General features: G+C 43.4%; 2 protein-coding genes across 5 annotated transcripts in view; one reads left to right on the forward strand and one right to left on the reverse strand.

Annotated features, from left to right (window-relative positions):
- The window catches only part of NTAQ1 (N-terminal glutamine amidase 1), a 213786-nt gene that overhangs the window by 141960 nt on the left and 56214 nt on the right, over positions 1–15612 (reverse strand). The window contains exon 6 of one of the 4 annotated variants that reach the window (XM_074316652.1): positions 8019–8574. The exons of the other annotated variants lie outside the window; for them this stretch is intronic. Coding sequence (XP_074172753.1) covers positions 8555–8574 — 20 coding nt within the window. The 3' untranslated portion in view covers positions 8019–8554. Of the gene's footprint in view, positions 1–8018; positions 8575–15612 lie in introns of those variants that run through there. 4 annotated transcript variants of the gene reach the window in all.
- The window catches only part of FBXO32 (F-box protein 32), a 34545-nt gene that overhangs the window by 9963 nt on the left and 8970 nt on the right, over positions 1–15612 (forward strand). Inside the window, exons 5-6 of the mRNA XM_019719616.2 lie at positions 10263–10356; positions 11456–11640. Coding sequence (XP_019575175.1) covers positions 10263–10356; positions 11456–11640 — 279 coding nt within the window. The remainder of the gene's footprint in view (positions 1–10262; positions 10357–11455; positions 11641–15612) is intronic.

The raw sequence follows: 15612 nt of genomic DNA on the forward strand, positions 1-15612 counted from the left end.
GATGGTTCCCCACCCTACCTGTTTTTCCTTTCACAAGAAATAAAATTAAGCAAAGGAATAAGGATCGTAATAGTGAAAATCTATTTCATGCCATTATGTGCATTATCATCCATTATCCATTCAATAACCCTATGAAGTGCAGGTCCTTTTATTATCTCTGTTTAAACACATGGAGGTACAGCAAGATAAAATGACTTGTCTGAGGTCACGAAGCTACATAAATACAGAGTCAGGATCTGAAACCTGGGCAGTCTGAGACCACACTCTTTACTGCTACAGTAAGTTCAATAGAAGCCGAGGATTGAAAGTAAAATGGCCTGGGGTCAGATTCCAGGTCCACCACTGTCACACTTTTAGCTTCTCGAAAACCAGGTTTCCCCCTCTGTAAGAGGGACTTAGCATAACCTCAACTTCACAGGGTAGCTGTAATATATTATATATAGAAAGAATCTGCAGACAAGAATCTATTATGCAAAGTTAGCTACTAATAGTTATTATCACCTACTTAACCAAAATTGTCATTGATTCCCCTAACATACCTTATGTCTTTTCAATGTAGTTGATAAAAGTGTTTTTCTACTTAAAAAAATAATAATTAACTGGGGAATCTTGCAGTTGATTAAGACTCGGCACAGAGAGCTTGGGTCTGATAACATCTAATTGCAAAATATATCATGAGCTCTTTCTCTTAAAAAAAACTTTTAAGTTAGAGAAACTGTTGGATGCTTTCAGAGTTGTTAGTCTCAAAAGTAGTGGAAAAATATTTCTATTTTGGAAAGAACAATCTTTTTTTCCCCTTCACTGTTAGAGCCCTCTGTAATTTGAGAAATAATATGTTATTTTTATGAAGAGCTTAAAACATTTTAATGATAGGCACCGCATTTTGAGGCTTTTCTTCTAAGGAACTCAATATACTTCTCATATAGTCTTATCCTTAAACCAACTTTGCAAAGTAGCTTGCCAGTATCTTATCCCCATCTTGCTAATGGTTTCTTAATACTACAACGATTCCTTAGTTCCAATAAGAAACCGAACCAACTTTGAAGGCCTTCGAAAAAAGTTGTTTTAAATCTCTTTAAAGGCAAACTACATTTTTAAAACTGTTGTGTTCATGCTGGCTGTCATCTTCAGAAAAAGAGATATGCAGAGGGAATAAAAGAGATGTCTGGCCAGCACTGCTATCTCAAAATGTTACAATTTTTATCAGGAAGCACAGAACTTTTGTGGAACTTTTGGAATAAAAAAATTTTAATATAAATTGCAGAGGATTTTATGTAGCATTTTTACCTGATCTTAACTGGCTTCCGGCAATACTCATTGCCTGTAGCCCTTCCGTACACACCCCCAATGGCGTAAATACAATTTTAACTGCGGATTTTAAAGATGACTTAAAATCTTTAGAAGCAGCAATTTACTCACTTATGAAAGGTCATTTTTAAAAAAAAAATGGGTTTATACCACGCCTCAAGACCAACACTTTTTGGAAATTCCCCTGGGGCACTGGAGAGGGCCCAGGGGCTGAGCTGATGGTAGGGTTGGAACTCGGTAACCCCAAGAAGGTGAGTGCTGACTAACTCACCCAGAGCATAGAGAGGCCAGCAGAGAAAGTGGGTCTCCTCCAGTAAACCTGGAGAGGGTTTCAAAGGCCACACACTAGCTCAAGACTCTGTGAGGTGACACTCTGTGGCCCAGTGGTTCCCACCCCTGGCTGCACAGCAGAGCTACCTGCAGAGCTGGTCTACAGAAGCCTGCGTCTAGAGCATCGGATTTCATTCGAGGAAGGTGGTGCCCAGGCTTTGCTACTGAAATTTATCCACTAGGTGATCCCAGTGTTTTCCAGTTTGTGAATCAGCTCAGAAACTAGTTGGAAACCCAAATGTTATATTTTGCCCACTAAGTTTTTAAACAAGACACACTGAGGCCGATGCACAGAGAGCGCTTTAACGCTTTAACGCCGTGATGGTCTTTGACCTGGTCCTCCCAGCTTTCTCCCTGGAATGAGAATGTGGTTACATAGATGGTAACTATAGATGCCACATTCAGACCCGGAAGGTCCTGGAGAACCTTGAGTATGAGTTTCCTGAATGAACTGACCCATAGATGGTAGCAGATCGGGAAGGAAACAAAAGCTTGCAACCCCACTCTCTGTCCCTTTGCAGCAAAGAACGTCACAACCTAAACCAATGCACATTCTTTTTTTTGTTTTTCTGTATTACCACCCTAAGTCCATTTGAATGTTTCCAGCAAGTTATGCATTCCTACCACCCCGAAAAGTCTCTTCCAGAAACATGTTTTAGTTTAAGTTGACTGGCGGTTTGGCAAACGAAAGGCTGAAATGTGGCACTATGATTCAAATGCGAACCCAATGCCCTCAATTAAAGGCATGCTGTTGCCAGCCCCTGGTGGGTTGTGATGTGCGTGAGTGGCCTGGCCCCTTCACCGGGTCCTTCTGCCACAGTGACCTTGGGTTAATCTGGTGCTGCACACACGCGTTGGCCTTTCTTTGATGGAGAGTGGCTTCTGCCACTTGGATCTGAAAGCTGGTGGTATCTTTTTCCACTGGGACGGAGAAGCTGGGATAGAGGGAAGGAGGCCAGCCCCCTCAGCAGCAACAAAGTGAAAATAGCAGAGCCATGAGCCCATGTGAAAATCACTCACAGAAATGGTTGGGAATTGGGAGAACCCACTACAGGGCACTGCCAGTGAGGGTACAGCACGGGTCCGGCAGTGACTGCTGAACCAGGCTACCCATGATTTTACAGGAGAAAGTCTGCATCTCTTGGAATTCCTAGCCTTCTCAGTCATATGAGTAAGCATTCAGACAAGCGGATCCTGCAATGTCTGGGTGCCCACAGAAGTGGGGGACACTCAGAGGCGAAGGTCTGACCACACAAGTGAGGGCGTAGACGCAGACGTGGGAAGTTACCTGAAAAAGTTGGGGTGGGGAGGTGCCCATGGAACCACAGAAATGGGGTTCTTACAGAAGTAGGAGGGTACCCCTAGAAGTGGGGTCATCTGAAGAAATGGGGGGAAGCAGAGAGACCAGATAGTGGTGTTTTTCACCATGGACTCCTACCAGTAAATAAATAATGAAAGCATGTACTCTCAATGTATGTCTCTTCATAAATTCATTTGTAAATCATACATCTTTAGAAGGTGCTACTAATGGTATCTACCCCATCGTGGTACTGTGAGAATTAAACTGAATCGAAACACGTGAAATGCTTTCAGACAGGGCCTGGCATGTGGTAAGCACTCAGTGAGTATCAGTTGTTGCTGTTACCATCATCTTTAGGGGCCTAACTACAGGCATTCGAAAACACACAAAAATAGGAATTAAGGATGAAATAAAATATAGACATGGATGCTTTATGATTTTTTTCTACCTGATTTTCTTTCCCATCCCACTTTGGAGACCGCTGGGTCAAAGGTCTGCCCACTTTGTATAAAGTTGTTCTCGAGGAATCATCATCTAACCATAGCCCATCACGGGCCCAGAAATGCATTTTATACTGAAATTCTACCTAGGTTTCTAGGCTAAATCAGGTGCTTCCTACACAGACGAATATGCTAAATTGGACAGGTTGAGCAGAGTGTTAAGTGTCAGTTCAACAGACTTATCTCCTTTCGAACCCCTAAATAGGTATTTCTGTGTTACACCCATGCCATATACTTAGTGTTGCCATAGACACTTGGGAATCATGTAAGAGCTGGCCCCTTCTCAGGAGCCTCCGGGCTACTTTGGGGGAACAAGGTGTAACTACTGAAGCAGAAAACTGAGTTTGGTCCTGTTTGGAGGATGGAGAAAGGAGCACGGGAGACAGTTTCTTGGAAGAGGTGAAACCTGAGTGTCTCCTTCCTTGAAGGACGGCCAGAAATTGGCTAGGTGGAAATGCAGATAGAAGGCTTTGCAGGGGCAAATGGCATGACGAGAAACCTGGGGACAGGAAAGAACGGAAGTGAAGAGGAGTGATGGAAGGACAGGGGCTGAGGGCCATGTGACATCCAACCTCATGGAATCCTAGGGTGAGGAGTACTGGAGTAGTTGGGGAGCCCAATTTAAGCAGGATCGTTGAGTCAAACAGAGCTGCCTTAGACTGATGCAACAGGGAATAGGGCCCCATTGCAAGTTCAAAAATATCTGGGCTAGATGGAAGACAGAGAGGCAAGCTTCTCTTGGCTGAGAATACAATTAATCTGTGTAAACTTGGCCCTCCTTCTTAGGATTTTAACACCCTCAGTTAGAGAGATGTTTCACTTGCAAATAATATTTACCCAATCTTGACATGCCTGAAGATTATTAATGTAGCTGAAATGTTCCCTCTTCCAACCTGTCAGTGTTCAAGCTCAAAGTCAGGACAAAACTTTCCAGGTTTTTAATCTGTGTTATTCATTGAATAAATAAGGGTCTTGGAAGTACACAGCACTTGGTGCAGGCAGAGGCACTGCCTGATGTAACTAAGGATTGATTGCAAATACTTAATCTTTCTGTGGGTACCCAGCTTGGGTACTGAACATGTGACAAATGGCAGGGCTTTCTTGAAGCTTCTTTCCTACCTTTGATAATCCTGTGGCATGTTTTCCAATCAGATATATAATGCAAACTGCAGTGCACACTGTGTGAGGAGATAGAAGCAGTTAGGGGTAAAATACGTTCTTGACAGTCTATGCAAAATGGACTATACTTGGCACCAGACTCGTGGTTAACCTCGGTGTGGATTTGCCTCAAACTATAACAGGTAGGGCAGCTCCTGTTGATGCTTCTGAAGCCCCAGTGTTTTAGTGTCCCTCTAGATCTCAGCTGCTTGCCCTCCTGGAAAGTGTTTGCAATATGTTTGCATGATAAGTAATTCCCTCCTGGGACATCAATCTGGGACCAGACCCCATAGGAATACCAGCCTGACAATTCAGACCACCTACCATTGACCTGGATTGTGCCACTTGATCGTCATGAACCTCCTCGTCTATAGCAGGAGGAACTTGGGTACATGGTTTCCCAGGTCCCCTCCAGCTATAACACTCCTTGATTCTAAAAGACAAATGTATTAACAAGCAAATATTGATTGAGTATCTACCGTGTGCCAGGTTGGGGTAGAGGGATAAACAAAACCACCCCTGCTGTCTTGAAGTTCATATCCTAATTAGAGAACCAGCAAGTAAGCAGAGAAGATCATTTCAGATGTGTATTGATGCAACAATGAAGAACAATGAAACCACAGTCAGACAAAGATGGCGACAGAGAGGTTTCCATAGGGGATGGTCAGGGACGGTCTCTCTGAGCAGGTGACATGAACTGAGATCTGAGGGACAGGGTGGAGCCAGCATGTGACGACCTGGCAAGGGCAAAGGTGGGGAAGTGGGAATGAGCTGAGCCTGTTCACGGAACCAAAGATGGGCTGTGTGGCCACGACAGAATGAGTGGGGAAGTGCTGTGCAAAATAAGGCTGGGGAAGGAGCACGACCAGCTCAGGGTGGGCCTTGCCAGTCATGGTAAGGAGTTTAGATGTTTTCTGAAGCGCGCAGGGAAGCCATTTGAGGGTTTCAAGCAGAGAAGTGACGTGAGCTGATTTATTTGTTCAAGATGAACTCAAGGGAAGAAAAGATATGACACCCGCTTTTTCTGTGGGTAAAGTGAGATAGGAGATAGGAGGGAAATCTCTCTTCTCCCCGTTCACCTTCCACACATCACTTCAAACTGTGGTTGATATCCGCTCTGAGGTTTGCTATATGATACTGCCTGCAACTAGATTTTTCTCCGACTCAGTGTGGCCAAAACGAGCACGAGCCAAAGCTGAGGGGCAGGATGTGGTTTCGTCATGCGGTGACCACCATCCCTTCCTCCGGTAGCTGAGAACCATTCCTGTTACTTCACCACTAGTCACTGCAAATCATGCCAGATACCGAGATTGCCCACATGGTGATGACACCACCGAATCCAGGAGGAGCTGAGAACCCTCCTCTTCCTCCCCCTTCACCCTGCTGCTTCTCCTTTAAACACAACCACAGATTACTGGCACCTGGGCTAAAATTTGCCCAGCAGAAAACAAACAGCCATTTCCAAACAAGACATTTTCCTCTGCTCTGTTTTTCTCTTGTGGCTAGGGGCAAAGAATCCAATTGGCTAAGCCATCTTGGTAAATAAATTGCTAGATACAATCCTACTCTCTCAGGCACACAGCTCTCTTGACACAGAAATAAAACTAATACATTCTGTCCTGTTGACCACAAGTTTCACACAATACTACTATCGACTGGTTCTGGGCCTGTAGCATTATGCTGATATGGAAAGACGACCTAAATGGTTTACCCAAAACAACTGCCTCGTCCTAAATGTGTTATTAACACTTTCTGGGTATTATTTCTCCCTTAATGGTAAAGGCTGATTACCTGTCACAATGTAATGTATTATAAAATTTCCAGACTCTGTTTCCCAGAACATAAAACATGGTATTGCTACTATTTCTAGAGCAAAGGTTGGCCTTAGATGCAAATTTGATTGGCCTTGACAAACTGAAGTCCTGAAGCTATCAAAATGCATATTCTCTGTTAGACTCTTCTGAGCTGAAGTCCTGGCTCCACCAATTACTACTGCGGGTATGTGATAGGTGAGTTCCTTCTCTGAGCTGAGTAGCCTCTTTTGTCAAATGGAGAACCCACCCCACTGGGTTGCCTTCCAACAGTCAACAAGATCACACCTGTAAATCACTTAACACAGTTACTGGCATGTAATAAACACCCATTATTATTAGCAAAATAAGACTTCATGGTAGATGCAAGTAAGTCATCAAATGTATCAACATTAACTGTTCTCAACAGATAGAGAGCTATTGGGGGGAGGAAAAAAAACCCAGAGGGCTATTAAATGTATCACAAGCATAATAAAAATGACAGAAAGGAATATTTAAAATTTGAAAGCATTTAAGCATTTGGTTGATAATACATAAACTTGAAATACAGGGATTCTAAAAGACTTTAACCCAGTTATATTTTACTGTACTCATTCACCATATCCTCCCTGGCAATATTTTTACCTAGTAATATTCTCTGTATTATGATAAAATCTAATAATTTATTGAGTATATTCTTGGTACCAGGCACTGTTATGAGTGCTTTATGAACACATTTAATCTTTACAGCAACTCTGAAGTAGGTACTATTATTATGCATATTTCGCAGATGGGGAAACTGAGACAGGCAGTTTGGCTCTGCATCCCTCACTCTTGAACTTTGTATGTTTACATCAGAAGTTGGTTAACAATGGCCCAAGTGCTAAATATGTCCCCCACCTGTTTTTGTAAATAAAGTTTTATTGGAACACAGCCACACCTATTCCTTTTCCGTATTGTCTACAGCTGTTTTTATACTATAACTGCTGAATTGAGTATTTGCAACAAAAACCATATGGGCCAGAAAGACTAAAATAATTACTATCTGGCCCTTCACAGAAAAAAAAAAAAAAGCTTGCTCACCCTTGATATCAATTTTAAACGTCATTAAAAGATTAGGGTTTGGAGGGGGAAGAAATAATACCATATAATAATAATGACTTGTATTTGATTTTTACACATTTATCTCATTTAATTCTCCTAACAACCCTGTGATGTAAGTAGTCTTTTTATTTCCATTATAGAAATAAAGAAACAGGTTCCAAGAGGTTAAATGACTTACACTGTAAACTCGACGGTAAACTCTATGAGTCTTTATCGTCCTATCACAATGCTAGGACAGAATGGCCACTCAAAAAAAAAAAAATACTTGCTAAATGAATGACAGTCGTAAAGGTCAGACAGCCAGGGAATCCAGGTCTCTCCCTGTTCCGGGTTCTTTCTCCTGACCCCACAGCTGCGTGGAGATGAAAGAGGGGGCTTTCTCTTGAGATAGGATGAAACCCAGGGTTGTGAACCTATCATCCTGCTGTCAATTGACAACATTTTTGCTGCTGTCTTCCTCCTCCTTAGTCAGAGATCATCTCAGTGGGACCAGAGGGTGTTTTCTTTTCCCTCCAGTGCACAGTCATTGCTCTGAGCGTCCTCTCGGCCTTGTGATTGGTGCCTTTTTAGACAAGATTAAAACAGACACCCTCATGAGACGGGAGTCACATGGGATCTGGGTTTTGGATGGGTTTCAGGCCGAACTCGGCACGCCCTCCCACCCCATGATGAGTCACAGTGCATAGCCAACTGCCCTTCGAAGAGCCTCGCAAGGCTTTGTTTCCTTTCATCTTGCTTTGTGCTGCTCATGTGAGGCTCAGCGTATTAATAGACCATTGGCTTGGCCTTCTGAATCCGGTTGGTCAGGGAGATTAATGAAAGGTTTGGCCAGTCCCTTTGTGCCATTCTTCACTCCTCTTTTGACTGTCACATGCTGGTTGGTGAAAGAGCTGAACCAGACAGGCAGAGGGCATCCAGTGTGGTCACCACCCGTGGACGTGGCCTGATGTTTTGAGTTCTTGCCTTTCTTAGTGGCCGCTTGGTTAGCTTCTGACTTCCAACCTTGAATCACAGGACCAATCTTAACAAGTCGGCCTCAGCCTTTGCCTGCTGCCGTCTCCCACTCAGATGACTGCATCTCTGCCTACATGTGTGAGAGATAATAGAAGCCAGGCAGGAAAACGTTTTGGGGTTTTTGTGTTGTTGTTTTTTTTTAATGTCAAGAAAAATTATGCTCAGGAAATTAAAAGTCTGCACGTGGTTTGACAGGCTCCTAAGGAGCTCCACAGGGACAACATTTTTAAACAAACACCTTGGAAGCAGAAGTTCTTTGAATGGCTTGGAGCTTTGATCCAAAGGTTTCAGTTCTCCTAGGTAGCCCAGTTTTTAGAATGTCACTTTGCTAGTTCCCTCGGCCTTGATTCCAGCACCCAGCACAGTTGTTTATGAACCTGCAGAAAAGTTGGGCGGGGGCCTGGCTAGGAGATGAAACTCCCTTGGAAAGTTTCCTAGGAGCAGAGATTCAAGCTCTAACGTAAAACAGGGGTCTTGGTTTTCTAAGTCTAGTTTACTTTTTAAGTCTAAGGCCAGTCCGTTTTACTTGGGGGCGGGGTGCCTGGTGGGTTCTGGTAAAATTACCTATTTTCATTTTTACATCAACTTCTTTTGTGTCATAACTCCATGAAAACATGAACTGTGTTGAGAAAGACTCTGCTGAGCCCTCTCACTGCTTTTGGCGTCGTTGGGGAGGTTTAGTGTCTCAAGCCTCAGTTTGCTCATCTGTTAAATGAGTTGAACCACATGACCTCTAAGACACCCTTCACTCTAACGTTTCATTTTCAACAATAGAATCTTGGAACTTAAAAAAATCTTGCCACATCTGTAAAGAATTTTGCTATGGAAGGGAAGAAAGGTTGGGCCAACTTCCCAGGATGCACCAACTTAAGTTATTATCTTTATCTCTTCTTAATTGGCGATGAGGGGGGTGGGGGGAATGGAACATACTCCTTCAATGAACACCCCCACCTTTATTTGCCACCTAAGTTTTGCCAGCCACTGTGCTATAACGGCTGTGTGTGCATGCCCTCATTCAAAGCTCTCCACCATCTTGGGGGCTCTATTATAGATGAAGATATTTGCCCACAGTCACAGAGCTAAGAAGTGGTCAAACCAAGATTTGAACCTAAACCTAGACCTGCAAGTATCCTAGCATTCAAGTAGAAATACATGTATATATACGATACATCCCTGAAGCTCTCTGTCTTCCAGCAGTTGGCTTCTTTCTCCAGAAAGTTAAATGTCTAATTAATAGACCTTTTTTATTGAACACTGCCTAAGCAGCAGCTATCTGAGTAAAAATTGCCACTTCCTTGGAAAGTGCACACTGGTGTTGAACATGAGCTTTAGGTGCCTTGAGAGCAGTCAGTGCCAGTGGGGAAGAAGTTCAAGCGGGGGTAGAAGAATTCCCGCTGGGAGTGATTACATGACACTCAAACATTCACAGGTCATAGGAGGTTTTGTTCCCTTGGGCATACGTCAGCTTCACTTGTTGAAGTAGGACAAGTAGAATGAATTAGCCTTGGCTGAAGCCAGACTCTTTATATTTAAAAGAAAAAAAGCAATTAAATATTCAGCCTGATTCCTGGGTTTTGAATTACCTCCCATTTGTCTTTCACTTTGAGCATCTGCTTTTTATTGCATTGTGGCCCTGCCTGCCATTTATCTCTCCCCGTCGTCAGTCTGTATCTACGTGTCATGTGACCCAAAAGCGAAGATTAGAGGAGAAAAATATCTCTGTATTCTAAGCCTGGCAACTTCTATTTTTACCCACAGCTGTTGGAACTGATAGCAAAGTCACAGCTCACATCCCTGAGTGGCATTGCCCAAAAGAACTTCATGAACATTTTGGAAAAAGTGGTACTGAAAGGTGAGCTCTCTTTCACTCTCTCATCCCTTTTTATAGGCAGGGGGATGGGCAGATGGATTTTCTAGTAGAGTGGACATGTCGTTAGATTTAAGGGAATGTGAGTGGCTAGAAATGAATAACTGCAGACGCATGTTAAAAGGGCCAGATTCCAGTTCAGAAAGAGGTACAACTGACACCCGTGACAAAGGGTGAGACCCTCACCCTCCTGTCCTTTTATTGGGATAATCCATTTGCCCTGTTATAAGCCTCTCAAGCTTCTCCGTGCAAATACGTATCCCCACTGAGCCTCTGGATTCCAAATTCCTAGAAGATTGAGCTGTGTGCAAGGCAGAATAAATTCATAGACTAGGTCTCTGGCTCAACTGACTCATTGGACATATGGGGAAACTGAGGCCCCTGAGAGTGATTGGTCCATAATCATCCAAAGAGTCACCCATACAGAATTAGAACCCACGCTCCCGACCCCCGCCCTGTGCTCCAAGCACTGACCGCCTAAAAGGGATAGCACTGCAGGGCGAAAGAAACTGCTTTCAGGTCAGGTGAGCCATTGGTGCTGGTGTAACAATGAAAAGAGAGAGTCTTTGTAGAAAACCAGGGAGAAGAGAACAAAGAGAGACCTAGATAATGGAAACTCTACCTGGTAACCTGGAGTGCAAAAGCTTAGCCAAGTGGAGAAGAAACCCCAGCGAGAAAGAAAACCATATCCTCAGAGGCAGGACCCAGGTAACACGAGCAGAGTAGAGAAGAAGAAAAGGCCCACTTATAAAATATGGAAGGCTGGGGGCAGCCGGTTAGCTCAGTTGGTTAGAGCGCAATGCTTGTTAACACGGGGGTTGCCGTGTTAACACGGGGGTTGCTGTGTTAACACAGGGGTTGCCGGTTTCATCCCACATGGGCAACCGTCAGCTGCGCCCTCCACAGCTAGATTGAAACAACTACTTGACTTAGAGTTGATGGGTCCTGGAAATACACACTTAAAATAAATGAAAAGTTTAAAACAAAAGTTTAAAAAAATAAAATGAAATATGGATGAAAATGAAAATAAAATGCTATGGTTCCGTAGCATAACTATTATTTCTTTTTTTCTTCCCCACTCAAGTCCTTGAAGACCAGCAAAACATTAGACTAATAAGGGAACTACTCCAGACCCTCTACACATCCTTATGTACATTGGTCCAAAGAGTTGGCAAGTGTGTGCTGGTTGGGAATATTAACATGTGGGTGTACCGAATGGAGACAATTCTACACTGGCAGCAACAGCTGAACAACATCCAGATCACCAGGGTAAGTAGGAACCCCCAGCTTCCTCCTAGCAGGAAAGGCTTCAGTCGGTTCCTTTGCTGGGGTGCCGGGCAGCCCTGCCAGGATTTTATCTCTAGTCCGGTGATGGAAGAGACTGGACCATTCCATTCTGATGCTTTATACTGGGTGTTGAAGGGGAGGCTGGGGTGCTTCCTGATCAAGAGAGAGTGGGAAGGAGAACTTGGCAAAACAGGATCAAAGTATGGGAAAGATGACAGCCAGTGGAAACAGGGTGGGAGAACCAGAAACTCAGCTTTGGGATAGATGTTGGCTCTACCACTGAAATCTTTAGTGCAATTTGGAGATCTCTCCTCTTTGCCCGTTTCCTCTTAAAGCATATGTTGTTTACAGCTTTGGGGATGCTGGCTTAGAATACTTGAATAGAGCTGAGATGGCAGTGGAACTGGTACCAACCTTTTAAAATTCTATTAATAGTTCTAAGAATCAATAGTTATGACAAAGGAAGCCTTTGATTAAAGACTGTGAACATACATGTAAGAAAAGACATGAGTGATTCAACTCAAAGCCAAAAAAAAAAAAAAGGCCTATATTACCAGCTTAACTACTATCAGTAGTTTCTTTTAACTTTTAAAACATAACTTGGTCCTCAGCTTTTATCCTCTTAATAGTGAACAGGAGGACCAAGGCTCACAGAAAATGTGAGAAACATGCTGGTGTAAAGGCTCACTAATGGACAGGCACTCTTAGGCAGCTCATGTAGCACTTGGCTCACTTATCTAATCACTGACCACAGAGGTTTTTAAGTGGTTCCGGGACCCAACCTGATAAAGGTTGGGGCTGCCCCACCTCTCAAGAAAGTAACATGTGAAAACCTCTTCGACCCCCTTTTAAATAATTATTTTCCTCTATGAAGATTTCAAAAGGCAGTGTCCTTGACTTTACTATGAAGAGACTCTCTGGGCCTTCGTTTCTTAAACTCTGCCACAGAGGGAATAATTAGAAGCTTCAGAGTTATGTGACTTCCTTAGAATCACTTAGGCTACAACACACACACACACACACACACACACATACATGCATACAAGCACACACACATGCATACACGCACATACACACACATGCATACACGCACACACACATGCATACACGTGCACACACATGCATACACGCACACACATGCATACACACACACACACACATGCATACAGGATACAGAGCACAAGTCCAGGCAATCTTTCAAAAGCTGTCTCAATTATTTGTTTATTAGAAGAGAATATGAGTATTTCTTATGAACCGCTACCAGATGTATTTGGATAATTTATTCCCATTCTCATCTCTCCAGTGTAGGCATAGTCTGACAATTTGAATTTGAGACCCACATGTCCAGCTTCTCTCTCACAGAAAACCCACTTACACCTTCTGTGTGATTTCTGGCATTCGCTATAGCCTGGACTCAATACTTAACTGTTTTTTCTAAGCCCAGGACCCAGTATTACCCAGCCAGTGATATACACGAGCAAGTCCCATTTGTCCCAAGGGCATCTTCCCTCCAGCAATTTTGGGACACCCATTTGAAGGGTCACCCTTGCCCAGAGCTAGCCTCCGTTCCCTCTGCCCACCTCACAGGAGCCCCCCGGCCACATCCACCCACTTCTATGAGCTTACTTCTCCAGAGTCCCCCTTACTTGATCCACACACACTCTTGAGAGGTAGCCATTGCAGTTGCTATTACTCTTCATGGGGTGGGACCAGAGAAGCCCAGTAACTTTTCCCGAATTACACAGCAATTAGGGCCAGAGCTGAGGCCAGAACCCTGGACTCCTTATTCCTAAAATGGCAAAGCTTTCTTCACATCAGTAGTTTCCAAACTTTTTTTCAATCCAGCTCCCTTCCAAGTATTTATTCAGTGATCCAGCTTTTTGCAAGCCTTTTAAATCCAATGAAATCCCATGCAGGACCAATTAAACCCTGAGGTTCATCTCACTCTCCCTTCATCTCACTCTCCCTTCTGCTCACAGTACTCCAGCCAAGGCAAGCTATTCTCTGCATACTCTATGCTTGTCCTACCTGGGGTTTTGAAACTTGCTGTCTCCCCTGACTGCCCACTCTCTTGAAGCCACTGTCATCTCACCTTCTTCAGAGTAGTTATTACCGTCTGAAAATATCTCATACGTGTATTCACTTTCCTGTCTCCATCTGCTGGCTTATCAACTCCACAAAGAAAGGACATGACCATCTTTGTTCCCTGCTCTGTACTCTCTACCTGGCACAGAGCAGAAGGCAGTCAGTACATTTCAGTTGAATGAATGAATGATTGAAGGGAAGGCCCCTCCCACCTGAAGCTGCCTGAAGTACTTGTTCGAAGTTCAGAGGAATACAATTGGAAAACATCGCCCTATATTATGGATGATGATGAAAATTTACCAATTGTAGGATTTGGGGCAAGTTCTTCAGCCTCTTCGTGTCTCACTTTCCTCATTTGGAAAACAATGCATATCTCATAGCCTTGGTGTGAGATTTAATAAGTTAATACATAGAAAGCACTTGGAACCATGCCTGACATGTAGTAAGTATTGGAAATGTATCAGCTATTGTTGTTATTATTAAGGGCTGACTCTGGCAGACACCTAAGTCCCTTACATATATTAATTCATCTAGTGAAGAATTATAAGTAGGAGTCTTACAATAGCTAATATTTATTGGGCATTGTGGTAGGGACTTCCATGCATTATCTCATCCATTCCTCCCAGAAACCCTGTAAGATATGCTTTTCCTCATTTTATAAATGAGAAAAGTGAGACAAAGTAGTTTAGGAATAATCTGGCCTGGGCCTCACCACCGGTAAACTATAGCACGGGAATTGAACCCAGGCCTGTCTGCAGAGGCTGTGCTTTTACTCAATGCTCTCTCCTCCCTCCTGCCCTCCTTCCCGACCCTCCTTGGCTCTGAGCTGCATGATTTTGAGAGCAGGGAACCCACAGAGCCCTGAAGAGTTTTTCACACAAATGCCCAACTCTCCAAAGGAAAGAAAGATGTGTTGAGGGGGGCGGACTTAATTACTTCAGTCTGGACTGTATTTTAAAGCTACTTTATAACAGGTTGGACCAAAGAAAAGTATGTTATTACACGAAAATGTTAAGGTAACATTTACAGTAATTGCTTTCTATTTGCCAAAGTTCTATCAGTGTCTTCCCAACACCTAATCTTGCTTTCCTTCAAAATTTCATATCTAATTCTATGGAGCCAACTTTTATGGGTAAAATAATTAACATAATAAAGGATGAAGGGGGGAAAAAGAAGAGAACTGGTGTGTAGGAAGGAAAATGTAACAGTGCTGTGATGGAGGCAGGGTTCTGAAGCACATGGGGGCAGGGTAGACATAAAGGATTGTGTCCAAATGCTTGGTTGGAGGAGCAAGAGTGACTCCCTATTTTTCTCTTACATGTGTATGTAAAAAGAGAAGAAAGCACACAAGCAGTTAACCATTTATCAGGAGTTAAGGGCTTGGCATGGGGTCTGGGCAAGGATTTTGGAAAAGTTCAGGTTTGAAAATTTGAGCCGTGAACTCTGCCAAGTGGACTTTATAGGAGTTCATATAATAATTGGCCTGGGAGTTTTCACCAAAAAAGTAGATGCTTTGAAGTGCTGGGAACAAAAAGAAAATCTCATGGCAGTTTTATGAGCTCATATGATCAGCAGCATATGATAAACGACAAATAGGTCTAGAGCCTTCTGCAGCCCAGCAAAGTCCTGAATTTTGCAAACAATGAAAAGTTCAACCCAGCTGCCTGAGCGATAAAAATTGCCAAGTCATGGGCACTTCTGATGAGTTAGGGGCTGAAACTGCTCCAAAGCTGAGATTGTGGGAGCTGGAAAGGATATTCAGAATCTTCTAAACCAATTCATTTTGGACACGGGGCAATTGCGATCCAGTCTTCCCAAGAGTACCTGGGATGCGGGGTTCCTCCCATGCCACCTCCCATTCCTCTCCAT

Source organism: Rhinolophus sinicus, linkage group LG12 (genome assembly GCF_036562045.2).
Source record: "Rhinolophus sinicus isolate RSC01 linkage group LG12, ASM3656204v1, whole genome shotgun sequence".
In the NCBI taxonomy this organism is placed as follows: domain Eukaryota; kingdom Metazoa; phylum Chordata; class Mammalia; order Chiroptera; family Rhinolophidae; genus Rhinolophus; species Rhinolophus sinicus.